General features: G+C 40.6%; 1 protein-coding gene across 1 annotated transcript in view; it reads right to left on the bottom strand.

Moving 5' to 3' along the window:
- Positions 1-20,000, bottom strand: part of LOC138043454 (NLR family CARD domain-containing protein 3-like) — a 283,562-nt gene that overhangs the window by 189,529 nt on the left and 74,033 nt on the right. Inside the window, exon 5 of the mRNA XM_068889725.1 lies at positions 10,819-10,881. Coding sequence (XP_068745826.1) covers positions 10,819-10,881 — 63 coding nt within the window. The remainder of the gene's footprint in view (positions 1-10,818; positions 10,882-20,000) is intronic.

Genomic DNA, 20,000 nt, shown 5'->3' with positions numbered 1-20,000 from the left:
CGGTTTTAAGACGAAAACTACTCGGAAAAGAAAACCTGACTCTGACAAACGTGCATGAGGTTGCTCGAGCTATGGAAGCTGTAGACTTGCAGGCTAAGCAAATGGGAGAGCAGAGAGAAGAGCCACTGGGTGTGCATAAGGTTGTCCAGAAATCTTCTTTGAAAACTTCCAAGCAGCCAAACAAGAAGTCGAGTAAAGGGCGGTGCTACCGATGTGGTCAAGAGGGGCATTATGCCCGAGATAAATGCTGCCCAGCTCGCCAAGCAGAGTGTTCAAAGTGTAAAATGGTGAGTCATTATGCAGCTATGTGCAAAACCAAGACAAGAGGTGAAGAAGCAAACTCGTCAGGCGGCCGGAAGCGAGAGGCAGAAGTTAACAAGTATTTGGAAGGAGTGGTGGTAGGCGACACAGATGATGATGATGAAGCACTAGGCCTTTTTACAGCTGAGGATTCCAGGAAAAGGAGACATGCACCAATCCAAGTGTCAGTGATGCTAGACCAGAAGAGCTGTGAAATGCAGTTGGATACTGGAGCAACAGTGTCTATCTTGCCTAAGACCTTGTATGACCAGCAGTTTAGTCAGTGGCCATTGCGGAGTACCAAGGTTAAGTTAAAGGCTTACAATGGTGTCCAAATTCCAGTTTATGGAGAGGTTTGGTTACCAGTCGTATATGATCAGCAAAAAAGGCTGTTGCCGTTGATTGTAGTTGATGGAGATGGTCCCCCACTACTGGGTAGGAATTGGCTGAAAGAACTCCAGCTGAACTGGCACAACATCTTTCTTGTGAGCAAGACTGAAACGCTGTCGGATGTATTGAGGTGGCATGGAGAGGTGTTAAACAAAGGACTGGGAACCATCAAAGGCTTCAAGGCGGATATTAAATTGCAAGATGGTGCTAAGCCTGTATTTTGCAAAGCCCGGCCAGTACCCTATGCCCTACGCCAAAAAGTTGAAGAAGAGTTAGACCGTCTGGAAAGCCAAGGAGTAGTTAAGAAGGTGGAACGGAGTGACTGGGCTTCGCCCATTGTTTGTGTGCCAAAGAAAGACGGAAGTCTTCGTATCTGTGGGGATTTCAAGGTGTCCATTAACAGAGTCCTTTTAGACAACCCATATCCATTGCCAGACACTGAGGATGTATTCGCCACTTTGGGTAGTGGAACTGTGTTCAGCAAGATTGACTTGTCAAATGCCTATCAGCAGATGGAATTGACGGCTGACAGCCAACGTTACCTCACAGTGAACACTCACAAGGGGTTGTATGCATATCAGCGTCTCACCTATGGTATAGCCTCTGCTCCTCCCGTTTTTCAGTCAACAATGGATCAGATACTGCAAGGGATGGATAAAGTGCGTTGTCGTATAGATGATATTCTGATCCGAACAGAGCCACATGAACACTTGCAAGTATTGGATGAGGTGTTGACTAGGTTGGAGAAGCATGGCATATTAGCTAAGAGGTCAAAATGTGAGTTCATGGTGCCAAGTGTGGATTTCCTGGGGTACCGTGTTGACGGAGAAGGACGGCATCCCACAGATGAAAAGATTGCAGCTATTAAAGGGGCCCCGAGCCCGAAGAATGTGGCAGAACTTCGTTCCTATTTGAGACTGCTAAATTATTATGGTAACTTTATTCCTAATCTATCCACATTGCTGCAGCCGCTGCATGAACTGCTTCGGAAAGGAGTGAAATGGGCTTGGACAGAGGAGTGTGAGAAGGCGTTTATGCGCAGCAAATCTGAGCTTGTGGCTGACAAGGTGCTTGTGCCATATGATGAAAAGAGAAAGCTGATTCTGGCATGTGATGCCTCTCCTTATGGTGTGGGTGCCGTGATTTCTCATGTAATGGATGATGGTGAAGAGCGTCCCATTGCTTTTCCCTCGAGAACACTCACAAAGAGCGAAAGGAATTACTCGCAAATAGAGAAGGAAGCCCTGGGAATTGTATTTGGTGTCCGGAAGTTTCACAAGTATCTATACGGTCGAACGTTTCACCTGTTAACAGATCACAAGCCATTAGTGACCATCTTGGGTCCTAAAACAGCAGTGCCTACTTTAGCAGCAGCTAGAATGCAACGCTGGGCTGTTATTTTGCAGGCGTACAATTATCAGGTGGAGTATCGCTCGTCGGCAGAGCATGCTAATGCAGATGCCTTATCACGTTTACCTTGTGACCTCAGTCCCCTGAAAGAAGAGGCAGAAATGTTCTTCTTCTCAGGTCTTGATGAATTGCCTGTTGACTCTAAGGATATCAGCAGGGACACACGGAGAGATCCTGTATTAGCGAGAGTTTTGGAGTACACCCTCGCTGGATGGCCTAATCATGTTATCGACGAGGAACTTAAACCGTACTTTACACGCAGACATGAGCTAACAGCAGATCAAGGATGTGTCTTATGGGGAATGCGCGTAATCATTCTGTCATTGTTAAGGAACCGACTATTGCAAGGGTTACATGAAGAGCATCATGGTATTGTTGCCATGAAAGCCATTGACCGGAGTTACTTATGGTGGCCTAATTTGGATGCAGAGATTGAGCTGATGGTAAAGATTTGTGAAGTTTGCCAGTCAGTATGGAAAGCGCCTCCAAGAGCACCCTTGCACCCGTGGAGATGGCCGACTCGAGTGTGGCAGAGAGTGCACATTGATTTTGCTGAGAAGGACGGCAACAGTTTTCTTGGTCTAGTTGACAGCCACTCCAAGTGGATTGAGGTAGCACACATGACATCTACTTCAGCTAAGAGTACTATTGACCAGTTAAGAGTGTGGTTTGCAGCATACGGACTTCCTGAGGAAGTGGTGTCCGATAATGGTCCCCAGTTTATTGCCAGTGAATTTGTGGATTTCCTTAAGCAGAATGGAGTTAAACAGACCCTAGTTCCCCCTTATCATCCATCGTCCAATGGTGCAGCAGAGCGTACAGTACAGATCCTTAAACAAGCATTACAGAAGGAGGCCGAACGAGTAAGAAAGCATGCACCAAAGCGGTCTTTGAAGCACCAACTGGCAAACTGTCTGTTCCAGTACAGAAACACCCCTCATTCTGTTACAGGAGTGATACCAGCAGAACTGTTCTTAAAGCGCAAACCTCGCACCAAGTTCAGTGTTCTATAGCCTAACATTGAAAATGCACGTCCAAAACCAGCAAGGCAAGCAACAGCAGCAGCACGATAAGAACCGTGTTAAGATGCGTGAACTATCTTCGCGTGATTCTGTGAATGTGCGAAACACCCGGGGAGGGGTAGAGAAGTGGTACAGTGATAAGAAGGTTGGGGCCGTTATCCTATCTGGTGAAAGTAGGGCGGCAACTGCGTTATGTACATGTTGATCACCTGCTGCGGACTGAGCGTGAAAATTCTGAAGAGGGGTTTGATGTTGTGTTTCCCGAAGAGCGAGCTGTTCCAATGTGGTCTCCAAAGTTGACATGTGGTACGTCATCATCACCAAGCGCTGCTACCTGTGTGCCGGAGCCAGAAATAGAGACACCTTGTAAGGTACCTATACAGACACCGAAACCAGTTGCAGTACAACCTTCTGTGCTTAAGGACAAGACCCCGAATTGTGCCCCAGCACAGCCGTCAACTCCAAAGATCCAGACTCAGACACCCATTGCAGCGAGGAAGTCAGCTTGTACGCTTGAGTCGCCCAACCCAGTTCCAACACTTGAGTTGGATTCTTCGTCTCGAGCACAAAGTCCAAATATGTCAATTTCAAGAGATTTGCCAAATAGAGCTGAGCGCAGATATTCCGTCAGGCAGAGGAAAGCACCTGTTAAGCTAAGTCTGTGACATTGATAGTAGTAAGGAACATTTTAGGGTTGAACACTGCCTGAGCTCTGGAGACATTTAGGTTACCCTTTTTGTTGATGTTTACAAGTTTTTAGTGACTTATTAGTTTTTTTTTAGATTTTGTGAACTCGACCTAACAAACACTTTTCTCAGTAGTTTAGTGCTTTCACATATTAGAAGGGGAGGAAGTGTTATGTATTCGTTATTTATCTGTCAGCGGTTGTTGTTTACGCGTGCGCATTAAAGCAGGTTTGCTTGAGAGTAGACCGCCATGTTGGAAACGTGTATGTTTTGGTTGTGTGTCTCATCTAGTTCAATCTGACCCTGTTTGGAACCATCGACTGGTTTCTCCATATTTAACGGAACCATTCTCGGATCATAATGCTATCAATTTCACTATAAACAGTGCACCATATACAAGTCGTATTTCTAAGAAATACACTTACGCTTTTAATGAGATTGGAGTCACCTGAAATCTTTATTTAATACTCTCCGTGGGATTTTGCTTTAGCAGACGAGAACATAAATAACAATTGGACAATGTGAAAGAACATCTTCTTTGCAGCAGTAAACGATTGCATCCCTAAATATAAGCAAAAGAGGAAAACCACAGCGCCCTGGATAACTAAAGACCTTATCAAACTTTGTCGAAAAAAAAGGAACTTGTACAAGAAGGCAAAAAATTCTGGAAGTGAGGAGGCATGGGCCACTTATCGAGCTCTGAACAACTTGGCTCGCTCAAAAAGAAATGTAATTCAGCGAAATGGCAACACCTTAAGAAACTTGCCGACAAAATGAGATCAGAGAACAATCCGAAACCAATTTCTGGAAGTATATAAAATCGCTTCGGAAAGGAACAAATGATCTGGTACTGTTAAGTGAAGGCGAAAAAGTAATTACAGATGAATATGGCATTGCACAAGAGATGAATTGTTATTTCTCTTCCGTATTTACTCAAGAACAGAGTAATTTACCAGAATTTGACAACTTCATAGAAGACAAACTCAACAACCTTCTTTGAAGAAGAATGAAGAAGAAAAATATGTGCACAGGAATTGTCAACTTCATTGTGCACATTACTTAACAAGTCATTCACTAAGCGGACTAATACCGACAGAATGGAAAATTGCAAATATAACACAAATATACAAAAAATACAAAAAAGGACATAAACATAGAAAAGAGAATTATCGTCAAGTTAGTTTAACATCTATTTTCTACAAAGTGGCTGAGAAAATTGTACGTTCCAGAGTAACAGCCTTCTGGTTATAACACCAAGTTTTAAACTCACATCAATTTGGCTTCACGAAAGGGAAGTCCACACTTGCACAACTTCTCAGTTCTTTTCACGACAGGTCCTCAAGGAACAACTCAAAAACAACAGATGTCGTGTTTTTGGATTTTTCAAAAGCATTTGACAGCATACCTCACGAGCGCCTGCTACTGAAACTAAACAAATATGGAATTGATGGTCCCTTTTTGTTATGGTTTGGGCACTTCCTAACATTAAATAGACAACAAAGAGTTGAGATACGTGGAACATATTCCAACTGGTCAGCTGTGACATCAGGAGTACCCCAAGGGACTATTCTTCGACCTATTTTGTTCCTAATTTACGTAAATGATATACCAAGCAATGTTAATTCCTCAGTTAAACTGTTTGCAGACGATACAAAGATTTATCGTGAACTAAGTCACGATAGCGACTCCTCAGTGCTGCAGTCGGACCTGGACTCCTTAGAACAATTGACAAGAAATGGGCAAGTTAAATTTAATCCCGAGAAATGCAAAGTTATGATCGAGAATCTCATACAAGCAAGACAAAAGTAATCACCAGTACTACCTGTCAAATGCAATGTTAAAATACTTGGACTCTTATAAAGACTTAGGTGTCATGATGTCAAGAGATTTATCCTGGTCAAATCACGTGGACGATTCAGTAAACAAAGCAAACAAAGCGCTGGGTCTGCTGAAGCGTATAGTTGGCAGCAAGAACAGAGAAATCTTCTCAGTACTTTATAGATCACTTGTAAGACCTCTATTAGAATACACAAGCCCGGTATGGTCACCCTACCTTGTTTAAGATAAACTGGCCATTGAAAGCATATAAGGAAGAGCATCAACAATTGCCCTTGGGCAAAAACGACGTGAGATGTCATATGAAAAGAGATGCAAATTACTGGGCTGGAGCACGTTTGAGCGTCGAAGAGAATACTTCTCTTTAGTAGAGTGTTACAAGACAGTATTTGAGTTAAACGGGCTAGAATGCCGTGACTACCTTGAATTCTGTGACAGCAATTCAAAATACGCATGAAATCTGCAAAAGTAAATGCTTTAAAATATTCTTTGTTTGTGAGGATCATTAAAGTGCTACTGTGATCAAATTTTTATCCCTTGAGTTTTTTGGTTTATCACATAGAGTACCATGAAACATTAAAAACGCTGTTTACCGTTTGGAAATATCTGCATTGGTTCCAGAGATATTTAAGTTTGAAAAATGTGTTAAATATGCAAATGAGAAGGCTGATGACGTCATTCACCCAACCCAATAGAACATCAAGAATATAAATAGAGCTATCTCGGTCAATTTGCAACAGAGAACATTGAAACTTGGTGAGCTGATAGTTCTGAAGGCAACACACCTACGACTGTAAAGAAATTGGTTCCCATGGCAACTCACTCTTTTCCAGTCCCCTCCAACCTGATTTCAATATTTTGGTGATCTCAGGCTGGAAATACATTTACCAAGGCCACAAACTTGACCTAACATCTTTATATGCTGGCAGGATCATGCAGATGAGGCACCATTTGCAAATATCAAAACAGAACCCCAAAGGTGGTCTGCAAAGCTTTTAATATCAGGGAGGTCTGGAACCCAGTATGTTGCCATGGTAACAAAAATGGTATGCTCATATTGTGGAACACATCTACTAGAATCTTAGTGCAAAGAACCAAGTATTTCTGATACAAATTGGCTGAGATATCTTTCTCCATCATACTTGATCAAAATTTGGTAGGGTTTATGACGTCATCACTTGGCTAATTTGCATATTAAAAAAACTTGAATATCTCCAGAACAAAAAGAGATATTTGAAAATGGTAAACAGCATTCTTCTTCTCGTACAGACTACGTGTTTATGTGCCAAAATGGCTTCGATAGGGAAGATTCAAATTTCGTCACAGTAGCACTTTAAGGAATGGAACAACTTACCACAATACCTTCTTGGAAATGACATTAATGGCCGTATTTATACCAGAGGACGTCTAAGACGTCCAGACGCATTAAACGTCTGGCCGTAAGTGCGACAAATATAAATACGGCACTCACTTAAAGGGGCTAGGTCACACAGTTTTAGGCAATTTCAGCACTGATCGAATGGTCATAGAATTAATTAAAATGTCAAAATAACTGTTCAAAACTATAGAAGAACTCTAACAAAACACAGGAAAGCCAAGAAGGGACATGGATGGACAAAACTGGAGAGGATTGAAATGGATTGAATTTGGGTAAATTTGAGAAACGTCGGCCCACCTTTTTTCAAATTTATATCAGTCTATATCACAATGTCATTTACACAGCTGGAAAATCATTCTCAGTTGTTATGTGGCCGTGATTTTGCAAATGAAAGACTCTTGCTCAGCCAATTTGACGTTGAGAGCTCACAATTAACAAAATTACCTAAAATAGCATTACCTAGCCCCTTTAACTTCGACGGCTAGAAATCAAATTCACAATTTTCTTCAAAAGATACTGAGATCACCAAAGAGACTGTGTGCACTTCATTGCCAAGTGCATCCCAGTTTAGTGCGTCTCGTCTTTATACTAGACGGCTTAGACGTCTCAAACGACTAAGATGTCGAAACGACGCACTTTAAACTTGAGACGTTTAATTTGTCTGACGTTTAATGCGTCCACCTTACATGTGTATTTCCCGTATTTATACTAGTTGTCTAAGACGTGTAGGATGTCTTAGACATCCTCTAGTATAAATACGGCCAATCTTAACAAATTTAAGTACAATTTGAAAAAGTGGACGAACATAAGTTAATTAATCCACCGCTTCATATTCTTTTTTTTTTCTTTTTTTTTTAATTTTATTTTTTAATTTTATTTTCTATTTTATCCCTTTATATATACATATATTTTTTTGTTTGTTTGTTTCTATTTTAGGCATACTCTTTCCTGTTAGTTATAATTTTTGAAATAATTTTATAACTTGTAAATAGTATTTAAACAAATGTAGTTAGGTAGGAGGCCTTTTTATTGGGATAACCTCTGGGTCCTCCGTTTCAGGATTGCTTCTGAATAAAATATTATTATTATTACTATTAATGTTGTTGTTGTTATTATTATTATTGTTGTTGTTGTTATTATTATTATTATTTGCGAGATCAAGCCTAAAATTGATCATTGCTCGCTTTCTCTGACCGTGAGTGGTGCGATGAAATGACTCCAAAACAAAAGTGTTACAAAAGGCTAGGTTAAATAAAAACCAAAAAATGTAGCGGTACTATTTGCGGGAAGAATAAACCGTGAAATAAAAAGAACAAAGTTGATCGGCTCGGTCAACATCTCCCATGTAAGAGCTGTAAACACCTGCCACACGAGGCTTCTCAATATCGAAATTACGGCCGTTTCTTCGTCGTTGAACAACACGGGCAGGCTCACTCTGCAAAACATTTGTTGATAAGAAAGATACATGTATATCTCTCTCTTCTCATGCCATTTCGTAAAAACGCGTTGGTTTCGCTAGGCACTAACTCTCTCGCCTTGCTGAAGCTTGTTCTTTGAACATGGCAGCAAGTCTTTCCGGTTGCACCGAACAGTTCCACAAGCATATGTGTTTTGAGCAAGCAAATGTTCCATCAAATTTGGGCTCGTAAAAAAATTGTCGAAAAAAATGTCATTTTTTGTTAAGAAATGGTCTTGCCATTTTCATAACTACATCGTAGCCATTAGGCCATGTAGACGAGCTTGACCTTATTGGCCGAGGTAAACAGCATAGTTGCAGACATAGCCATTTTGGGAATCGGCGGCCATCCAAACTTTTATTCCATATTTTGTTGGCTTTGCGGGCATATACTGACGGAACGAAAGCCGTCCTTTAAAAGCAATCATTGCCTCATCCACGGACAGATTTTTGGAGGGCTCATATGCGTTTTAAATATTATCCAAAATGATGGAAAGGATTGGGCAAATCTTGAAGAGCTTATCATAATTTGCATCGCCACGCACCGGCTCCATGTTGGAGTCGACGAAGTGAAGATACAGGCTAAACCATTTCTTTGCAACTGAACCATCTTCCACAATCAGAACTGTTAAGACACGACTCATGAGTCCGACATGTCGATATAAATAAAACCAAATGGATTTCATGCCTTGGCTGATAATACTCTTATGGGCCAATAGCAAACATCAAATAATCTACTGGAAATATGCATTCTGATCTTCTTCCGTTTATATTTTGGATCGGTTGAAACTTTTAAATATAAACCCACAAAATCTGTCCCTCGTAGCCTCCATGTTTTCCCTTTGGAGGCCCAGGTACAAAGCTTCAAACACCTGTCAGATTGTTTCTGGACTGTCAGATTGTTTCCGGGCTCTAAATTTTTCGTTTATCGGTCAAACTTGTGTATTAAACAACTTTGACGGTCAAACTTGTGTAATACACAACTTTGACGGTCAAACTTGTGTATTACACAACTTTGAACGTCAAAAGTGACGGTCAAAGTTGTGTAATACACAAGTTTGACCGTCAAAGTTGTGTATTACACAAGTTTGACCGTCAAAGTTGTTTAATACACCACTCTGACGGTCAAACTTGTGTAATAAACGAAAAATTTAGAGTCCGGAAACAATCTGACAGTCCGGAAACAATCTGACAGGTGTTTTCAGTGTTTTTTGTATCCCTATGGGGATCACATATCACTAGTGATATGTGTGCGGGGATACACACATCTCGGGATACACATGTCACTGTGACACCGCCATTTCTCTCGCAAGCCGAAGCTATGATCAAAATTTGGCTGCTCCCCACCATACACAGGTTAACAAATTTTATGCGCAGTTGTGTGGATTTGATTGGTCAATATCTCCTTTAACAATGCAGGGCAATAAAACTATCTCTGGGCCAGGGAGGGACAAGCAAAAATAGTCAAGGTCAATTCTGGTTGGCCGCTTTTGGCCGATTCAGTAGTGAAAGGGATTAATTAATTAAATTTTAATTAATTAAATTAATTAATTAAGGTGGCTATGAACCCCCCTAATATTTTTTAAAACCCCCCAGAGAATTTTATCCTAGCCAGTGGATTACTTCCCAGCAATACAAAATGGGGATCATCTGGTTTGTTTTTCCTTTAAAAATTCCACATGTATAAATTGTGCATAAAATCTCTATTGTCTAATCTCATTGATCCTATCATGATTTTCTGAAGAAAAACAGAAGCGATTTTTATGAAGCCAAACATTAATTTTAAATTTGTGTTCTTTCCATCTTATTCAATTATTCATCTTAATTTGAATGCTGCTACTCAATCCACCCTACTTAGTTCATCAGCTGTTGCTACGATGTAAAAACCACAATGTATGATAATGGTCATTTTATTAAAATTAATTAACACACCTTTCACTTCTCCGACTTCTGACTTCACCATTTCTGGATGAAAACAAGAAACAATAATTATTGTGTTTTATTGGTTTGGTTCACATAAAAGTGTCTCTCTAACACAAGACTACAATGGACAGTGAATGGGGCCCTTTTCAGCAGTTGTGAAATTGGGTGGTCAGTTGAGGGGTAAATGGGTTGACAACATCAATGTCCTCTCATCTCAGCTCTAACTCTTTCCCTCCTCAGTGACACTGATAGATATTACTTTAACACCAGACAACTTTACTTTAATTTATTAATGGGAGCCTTTCAAGGGTTAGAGGGTTTAAAGTAGGTATTGAATAATCATTATGCCAGCTTTTTTCTTCCTTTCTGTACAGTTTTTTTCTATTCTGTACAGTCATTTGTTTCAGTGCCACACACCTTCCATATTTTCAAGCTTCTCTTTGGTGCTTCCTTCGTCAGACTTCCATTTCTTTAACATATCTTTGTAAAAAAGGAAAACTCATTACTTTTTCAGAAATACAGGCCAATATTACTAACTGTGTGTATGTTCATGTTCTTAAGCAATTAATACCGGTAATTCTAAATTTGGCTTTACGTGAGCCACATTACCGGTAATACTGGAAAATTTTTTAATAAAATAATTACATACATACATACATATACATACATACTTAATTGACCTCTCCCCATAGGGGCTTTTCAGGGCCAATGAATCAACGAAACAACAAAACACAACAACTACAACTGTTAAGAATCCCAACTGGCCGGAGGCAAACCAGTTGGCTATTTACAAGTGCAGCTGGGAAGTTGAACCAGGGACTACCAGGATCAAATTCAACGAGTGGTCAGAGCGGGTCTTGAACCCGGGATCTCCGGATCTCAAGGCAAGCGCCCTAACCACTGGGCCACACTGCCTCCTCCAGACTTACAGCTAATTTTTGAAAATTCAAATACCAAAAGAATAATGGAATAATAGCAGATAGAAGAAACTGAAAGCTGATAATATTATGTTTCTTTGCAGATATTAACACCATTGGGATCAATAATTATTGTCCTGCCTTTTGAAATGAAAAACGCTTCCTTGGGCTTATGGATTGAGTTGGAAAAATATTTTTTTGATAGAAATTAATTAATTGCCATCTGATCCAAAGTACATTGTTGTACACCGACAGTTTTCCATGGTTGATTGAACACTGTTTTCTCGCTGTTCGAAGTTGGCTTCACAGATTTTTCAAACTTTCAGTCTTGAACAAGAAATCGGAATGGGCAATTAACCCACACTTATTGTTTGCTGCAGTTTCTGCTGGCTTGCTTCCATTTTTGACCGCTTTTTTGGGTGCAAGTAGACACTCCAGAGCAAGTTTCTTTACAACTGCACGGTTAAGTGATTGACAGCTTCATTATGGTCCCTTAGTTTATTGATCCATTATTGTGGCGTGACATGTAACTGGAAGCTCAACAGAAAATGGGCAGCTACCGAGAAAAGACCAGTTTTCCGGCAGAGGGTGTATTCCCCACTCGTCCCAGATCTTCCGACTTTTTTTTTCCCCGCCAATATGGCGACCAAATACAAAGTTCACCCTGCAAGCAGGCTAGTGCACATGCTTAAGAACATATTTTGAAAGAAACTTCCCTACAGTCTGCAATGGGTAAACAAACATACCAGCCAAAACGGTCAATTCCCTTGCTTTAGTACATCTTCGCAAAAAAATGTTAAACTCAGTCTTTTTTGAAATTCTTTCTTCCTTTCCTCTGTAGGTTCTGGAGTATACCCTGGATGCCAGAGGTTTTTTCTCTCTTAAAGCCACGGAAGAGCGAGTTGCGAAGCCACGAGAAAAAGCTCTGGTACAGGCCGTTGAGAACCTCACTGCCATGCCCCATTCGTTTGAGATCGAAAAAAATCAGTAAATTGATATGTGACATAAACTACCAATCAGCATCTTTAACTTGGTTGCCACGGTGCATTCGTCTTATCTACTTCGATGTCAAATTACAAAATTTAATGTTCCTGATAATATAAAACGTTGATGTCAAATATGAAAATAAAAACTCAAATTTGAAATTTGGATGTCAAATTCCGAAGTTGAATTTTGGCTGACATAATGCAAAAAACAAAAAATTAATGTAGAACCCACTGGACTTTTTCTGCCTTCAAACCCTCGATTTCCGGAACTTTGCAATGTTTTGATTATGGCCATATGGCCACAGTGGGCAAGATCGGGAAATCTGGTTGACAGCAATTTCTGTTGCTAACCCAATCAGAGAACTTGTTAGAACTGACACGTTCATGGAACCAATCAAATTGCTATGGTCAAAATCTGACTCTGACAGCATCCCATTGGACCGGCCTTCTCAAAGAACTCAAAGGCCTGTACCAGAGGTTTTTCTTCACCTAATCCGTCGCTCCAAGAGAGAAAAACCTCTGGCATCCAGGGTACTGTAGGAGTTCACTTGATCAAAATAACTTGACCCCTTTCAAACCTTTTAAGTGCAAGAAAAGCAGTTCCATGTCTTGTTACAGTTTTGGTTCTAGCAAAAACAATAATTAATAGTAAGTCAACATTTTCTGTAGTTTTCCCCGTCTCATCTATTGGCAGGCAGAATTCTCTTAAAGCTGAACAACCCTATGTATTACACATGTAGCAAGATGCACAAAACACCTTAAATTCACCAACTTCTAATGGCATTAACTCCTTTGAGATCAAGCATACCTTCCAGCTCATCAAGCTTCCCCTTGGTGTTATCATCATCCTTTTTCCACTGCTTTAGTAATTCTCGATAGTGCTCCTCAAAATCAGGATCCATGCACTCAGTCTTCAGTCGGCTGATCGCACCGGCATAAGTTGTTCCAGATCCAAGGGATAGCAGTGCATTACTTATATCCTGCCATAACATATTGAATGTTGCATCATCAACAGAAACTTGGCTGGCATGAGCATAGACTTCATTTCTGTAATACTTGATTCTTGCTATGTTTGCCTCACAACTGTTATCACCAGGAAGAGGAAGCTTGTCCCAGCTTCCAGTACTGGCAGGAGGACTGAAACCGCATATATTTCGCAGCAGTACCACCAGAAGCGTAATGTCAAAGCTGGCTGATGACACAGATGAACAAACAGTTGGGTATAGCTTTCCCCACTGTGTGGGATTCAAAATTCTTCTCTTTCTCAGTGACTGCAACGTAGCGTAATGTGCTGAAGTACTTGACAAAATCCTGTGAAGAGTAGCTGGAGAATGTATTCTGTCAAAGGTATCGCGAAGGGCCTGAGATCCTACATCCACTAAAAGACGGCACAAACGGGCATAGTTTGTGTTCTCTCTTGTTGAGGGAAAGACTGCTGTACCAGATGCCATGTTCCAATCTGTTGACCACATAAAATGTGCAAAATGACTACGGTTCATTGTAATCAAATCATTCTATAACTGTACGTACATGTAAGCAATCCAACGGCATGCAATAGGTGTAGCAATTAACTACAGACTGAGTGAAATTGAGAGGGCATAATTAACCATCCCGAACAAGAAGGATTTAGCAAAAGGGATGTGTACCTGTTCAGGAGAAATCAACTGATGGTACAACCCACAGTATGCTTTGCTTAACCCAATGACCCCTGGGAGTGAGACTTTACAGATTTTACTATGTCTAACGCCAGACAATTTTTTACTCGTCAACTGGGGGACTGTCCAAGGTGCCAATATCATATGTCTGCTAGAAACCACAGAACTTCCCCCAAAAAAGTGCAAAATCATCAAAACAGAATAGAACACACCCTTCTTTTAAAAATCCTTCTCAAATAGTTACATTTATTTGGTGATCAACCTGTAACACAAAGACTAAACAAGATTAACTTGAGGGCTCTATTGGTTATTGCTATGGGCCGTAATGTTGAAACAAGGATCAAATTAGTCTTGGGTTACCGTTAGTGCTACAAAACCGGTAAATTAACTTGGAAGTTAAAACAGACGCCATTCAGAGAGTTGGCGTCCACATTTCTATCTTCATTTCTCAAGCAAAATCAATATGACAGGCCGAGTGACCCGCACTACAATATTTTATCTTTTCTCCTGTCCTTACCATTCTGGAAACGAAAGGTACTACTTGTTTTTTTAAAATAATTTCATGTCAAAAATAGTTGCTTGCAAGATTCAAATAGTTTCACAAGTTTATTTCACATAAACAACATTTAATGCTTTGGTGCACCGTAAGACAATAGACACAACTTGGGCATTATTGAGGGGCAGGGAATGTACTGGCAAGGCGCGGATAATACCCACTGCCCGTATGGACCACTGGATGAGGGGTCTCAGCACCTAGCCAAGGAGGTATCCAGGGTTGTCAAAAAGCGCCGGCGACCGGCGATATCGCCGGCTACTCTGAGGTTTTCGCCGGCTACGAATTGCCACGAAAAAATGGAAAAAAATAAATAAAGAAGAGGAAGAAAAACGAGTTACAAGAACAATTAAAAAAGAAACGAAAACGAAAGAAGGAAAGGTATATAGTCGCTGAACCATGCTGTACTGTACATCCGTTTGTTCCCACGAATTGTCTGTAATACGATATATACAGTGTACGTACCGAAAATAGATGCACTCAATTTGTTTACATTTATTTTGCTTCTGCGATGGCTAAACGAAGATAAGCATTAAATTAGTGAACCGTCTTGAATGAATATTTAACGGGTTAGCGGTAACTTTGTTTTTCAACAAACGTCAAGTTAACAGATACAATTTCCGATCAAAGTTATTCGGGTTTCCGTCTTAGCTTCATTAACAAGAGTTTCTGCTTGTAATATAATTGATGTAGCGCCTTGACTGTGCTTTCACAAATCACTATTTTGCGAATTCGTTTCGCAAGACTATTTGAAATGGGCTTTCCAGTTTATGTATGGTAACGCTAATTTCAACAAAGGTAAATTTATTTTCATCGTTATCGGTTTCAAAATCCTCTTTATAGCGACCTATTTCTTGTAACATCCTGCCGCGAAGTTAGATTTTTGCATGTTGTGATGACGAATGTTTTAAGAGCCGACAAGGTATCAAATGACTCCTTATACACAACTGATTACCACGCGGAAGTATTTTGATCACGTCTCGCTCGTGGTCTCGCAAAATGTCAAAGCGCCAATCCTTTTTAGTTAACTTTTTCAACAAAAAATCAAGAAATGAAGGTAACTTCATTGTTTAGAGTTTACCTACGGTAACGCTATTTTCAACAAAGGTAAATTTATTTTCATCGTTACTGGTGTCAAAATCCTCTTTATAGCGACCTATTAGTTGTAACATCCTGCGCGCGAAGTTAGATTTTTGCACGTGGCGATGACGAATTTTTTAACAGCCAACAAGGTATCAAATGACTCTTTATACACAAATGATTACAACGCAGAAAGTTACAAGTATTTTGATCACGTCTCGCTCATCTCGCAAAATGTCTAAGCGACAATCCTCTTTAGTTAACTTTTTCAGCAAAAGACCAAGAAATGAAGGTAAGTTCATTGTTCCTTAGTAGAGTGGAATAACTTTTGTCGATGACCTGCCAATTTTTTTTCATGTGATTTGTAGCTCTAACTTGGCCCGCGATTTTTCGTGACACTAACATTTTATTGGTGTGTGCTCCAAGGAGAGACCCAAGAGTCTAGAAAAGGAACCGATCAGGTTGACTTTGATGATGTTGAAATTCAGCAGCCTCAACGTAAAGAACAGACAGGTATACACATTATGTATGAGTGTTGTCAAAACAGCGGTGAACGTTTTTATTCGTTTGTTTTTCCTGTTTTGTTTTCTTTTGATTAATGAACATTTTTTTAACATTTTCTTTTTGCCTTCAGAGTCTTGTCAGTCACAATTAAGCGTGGAAACTCAATCACAGAACAATTCTGTCCAAAGTGAAGGGCAGCCCTGCAAGTCGAGTGAGTATCGTGCAATAACTTCAAAAAAATTATTTAAAAATTAAAATAATGATAATATAATAATAATATATTACTGGTGCTTGACCTTTCAGACTCGATGATTTGGACATCCGATCAAGTAACCACAACTATCAAGGAAATGTGGTCAGAAGCAAAAGTCCACGTCTTCTTTGTCTGTCGGCCCTCTAGATGCTCCAGTTTGAGCAGGGAAGAACAGGGGCGACTGCTGGTTGCAGAGGATGCCAAAAAATTGGAGAAAAAGAAGCCCGACAAGTTTAAGCATGAATGGCTGTTAAACCCACGCTACTGGTCTGTGTGTTATGTGGAGAGCTATGGATTTGTTTGTGTTCTCTGTAAGAAGCATAACATGAAAAATGCCCAAAACAAGTCACAGACGTTCATTGAAACTCCCTCCAAACGACTGAAGGAAGATTCACTGAAGATACACATGGCCTCAGCTGCCCATTCTTCAGCAGTAGAGGCAGATCTCCTCCAACAGATGTCAGCTTTCCATCACGAGGTAGTCGAAAAGAATGAAGTACAAACAACTGTTCTTCAGAATGTCTTTGCCACAGCGTTCTTTCTCATGAAAGAATTCATTGCTAATCGAAAATTGATTCCCCTCATTAGTTTTATGGAGAAGGTTCTGGGAGTTTACCAACTTAAGCATTTCTGCCACCGCTCCCAAGGTTCTGTCAGAGAGATCTATTTAACCCTTGGTGACACTGTAAAGCAAAACCTCTTAAAGAGGGCCATAAATGCAAAGAGCTTTGGATTGCTAATGGATGAAGTTACTGATATATCAGTGTCATCACAGCTGATCTCATTCATCCAGTTTTGGGATGATGAAAACTCTTCCATGACAACAATGTTTTTGTCCTCCCAGAATGTCTTAGAGGACTTTTCCAGTTGTAACTCTGAAGCCATTACAGAGCTAGTGAAGAGGGAATTGTCAGCCTCTGGTCTGGATATCAGTAAGCTGATGGGCCTGTCCACAGATGGGGCAAGTGTCATGGTTGGAAAGACCAATGGCGTTGCTGCAAAGCTGAGGCAGAGCAATGATAAGTTGCTTAATATGCACTGTGTCTACCACCGCTTAGCACTGGCTTGTACAGACAGCTGTCAGGAGCTGAAGTTTATCAAGGAAGTGGAAGATGTTCTAAGGCAGCTGTGGTACTACTTCCATAATTCCCCTAAGAAAACCGCTTGTTTCCTTAAATGTCAAATTCAACTGAAAAAAGTCAGTCTCAGTCACAGTGAGAAAACAAAAAAGCTCTTGGCAAAAAGGTTAAAGAAGGCTTGCCAGACAAGATGGCTAAGTTTTGATGCCTCTGTTACTGCAGCCTTGCAGAGCTACGAAGCTATCCTTTTGTCTCTGCAGGAAATTGATGATGCCACAGCTATTGGCTTGATAAGCAAGCTCAAGTCAGTAAAATTTCTTGGGGCCCTTTACATTCTTAATGCCATCCTTCCAGTACTTTCGTCTTTATCAAAACAGTTCCAAGCTGGAAATTTTCATTTTTCAATGATAAGACCAGCCGTGAATCATGCCATCTCAACCCTAGCAACGTTGAAGGAGACCACAGAACCTCTGCAGAAACTCCGAGCGGACATCGACTCGTTTACGAGAATCTCGGATGACCTACAGCTGAGAAAAGATACTGGAAGGCAGTTGGAAACCCTCCTGGCTAACTATGTTGATGCCTTGACTACCAACATCGAAGATCGCCTTGGAAATTCTCCAAAGGTCATTGAAGCCTATGCCATCTTTGATCCTCTTTTGCTCCCTTCAAGTGACGAAGACAGCTTCAAAGAATATGGAGAAGTTGAAGTGAAAACTATTGCCAATCATTTCTTTCCAGGAGGTGAAGATGAGATGACGAGATTGCTTTGCCAGTGGTCACAAGTCAAGTTCTTTCTCTCTGAAAGGAAACTGCAAATACCAGCTGGACATCAAAGCAGTACCTTCTTCATGTCCTTCATGCTGAAAAACAAAGGCATTTTCCACCCCTCCATGTTTGAAGAGCTGTTGTTTGTGGCTGAAGTTGGACTCTCCTTGCCCTGTAGCAATGCGTGGCCAGAGAGAGGAGGTAGTGTTATCAACATTACCAAAACAAAGTTTCGCAACCGTCTCAGTAATGGAATGCTGAATGCCCTCATGCAAGTTTCTATCAATGCTCCAGAAAGTGTCAATTGCAATGAAATTGTCAAATCAGCAGTGGCTAACTGGCTAAAACAAAAGCCAAGAAAAAATTGAAAAAAGTAACTGTTAGAGCCCAGCCCCAGATCAATGTGGAATTGTCTCACCCAATAGAAGGCCACGAAGAGTTAGTGCAAAGTTACCATGGAGAAAATGATGGTGAAGTAGCAGAAGGTACCATAGCAGATGAAAGCCTAAATGAGAATGAAGAGGGTGGTGCAGAAGAAGAAGCAGCCGCTGTTGACAGCGCAATAGGCCTGCCAGAGCCTGATTATGATTCAGCAATTGAAAGCGACTGTGGAAGTGATGATGACTTTTGAGAGAATTTCAAAGTGATTCTTGAAATTCCTTTACACTATCATAATAATTTCTTTTTGCAGAAATAGTAAACTTCCCCAGCATCAGGAACTTTATTATTTCAGTTTCCTTCTTAGCATTTAAGAGTATAGTATACATGTGAGTGTACATGCAAGAGCCAAGAAAACTAAAACTACCTATCAAATAAACTATCAAACTACTGGGGAATTTAATACGACTGAAATGTTAAACAAAGGGTGAAAACAGTTTTAAAGACAAATTCAATAAAGATGTAAAACAAGTGACTGATAAATGATTTTCTTTTATGAAAAAAGATTGTTAGAATTAATTGATTTCAGGAAAGGCAGATTTAGCAAGTGTGAAAACACCAAATCCATTTTGCTCCCAACGGGGCGCTGCCCCTGTACCCCGCTGGGGCCTGGGCGGCCCCCAGACCCCTCGCCAGTCTGCGACACCAGGTGCCATCTACTTTCTGTTTATCTCCATCTACTTAAAAACTTTTTGACAACCCTGGGTATGTCACACCTGTATTGCGAGGTGGGCATAGTTGCTGGCATAATGTCCTGGCACCAAGTTTAGCCCAGTCTAGCAAAGTAACAATATGCCCCCTCCCTAACAGGGCTTCAGCACAAGGCTGAAGGGGTGGCGCAGGCAGCAATTCCCTGCAAATATTTTATTTAAAAGAACTATTAAAGTAGGTTATAATAAAGGGAAAGAGGGATTAAACTGCTGAACAGAAAGCAGAACAAGCTGAGCTTTCAAAATGTCAAACCAAGAAGGCTCACATACTGGAATTGAATGAAAGAACCAAATAAGGTAATCACATGATGGGAAGCCAAGCTCTCCTCCCAGACTCTGCCCAGTATTTGTTTACTGGCATTAACTAACATCTATTTTCTTCTAAAATATCATTTAATGCTTTAGTGCGCAGCAAGGCAATAGACACAACTTGGGCATAAACAGGGGGCAGGGAATGTACTCGCAAGGTATGGATGTAGACTGCGAGCAGTCTCTTTCTTTTCCTAACTTCTGTAGTGCGCGATTGATCGAGTGAACGAGGAAGCCGTCTGTGCTTTTGCTTACGTGATCTGTGGAAAAAAGGATGACTGCGTGCAGTCTAGTATGGATGATACCGACCACCTGTATGAACCATCAGAGGAGGGGCCGATGTTGTA

Source organism: Montipora capricornis, chromosome 3 (genome assembly GCF_036669925.1).
Source record: "Montipora capricornis isolate CH-2021 chromosome 3, ASM3666992v2, whole genome shotgun sequence".
Taxonomy (NCBI): Eukaryota; Metazoa; Cnidaria; class Anthozoa; order Scleractinia; family Acroporidae; genus Montipora; species Montipora capricornis.
Note: the sequence above shows the minus strand (reverse complement) of the source record. Positions and strands in the feature narration are given on the sequence as shown.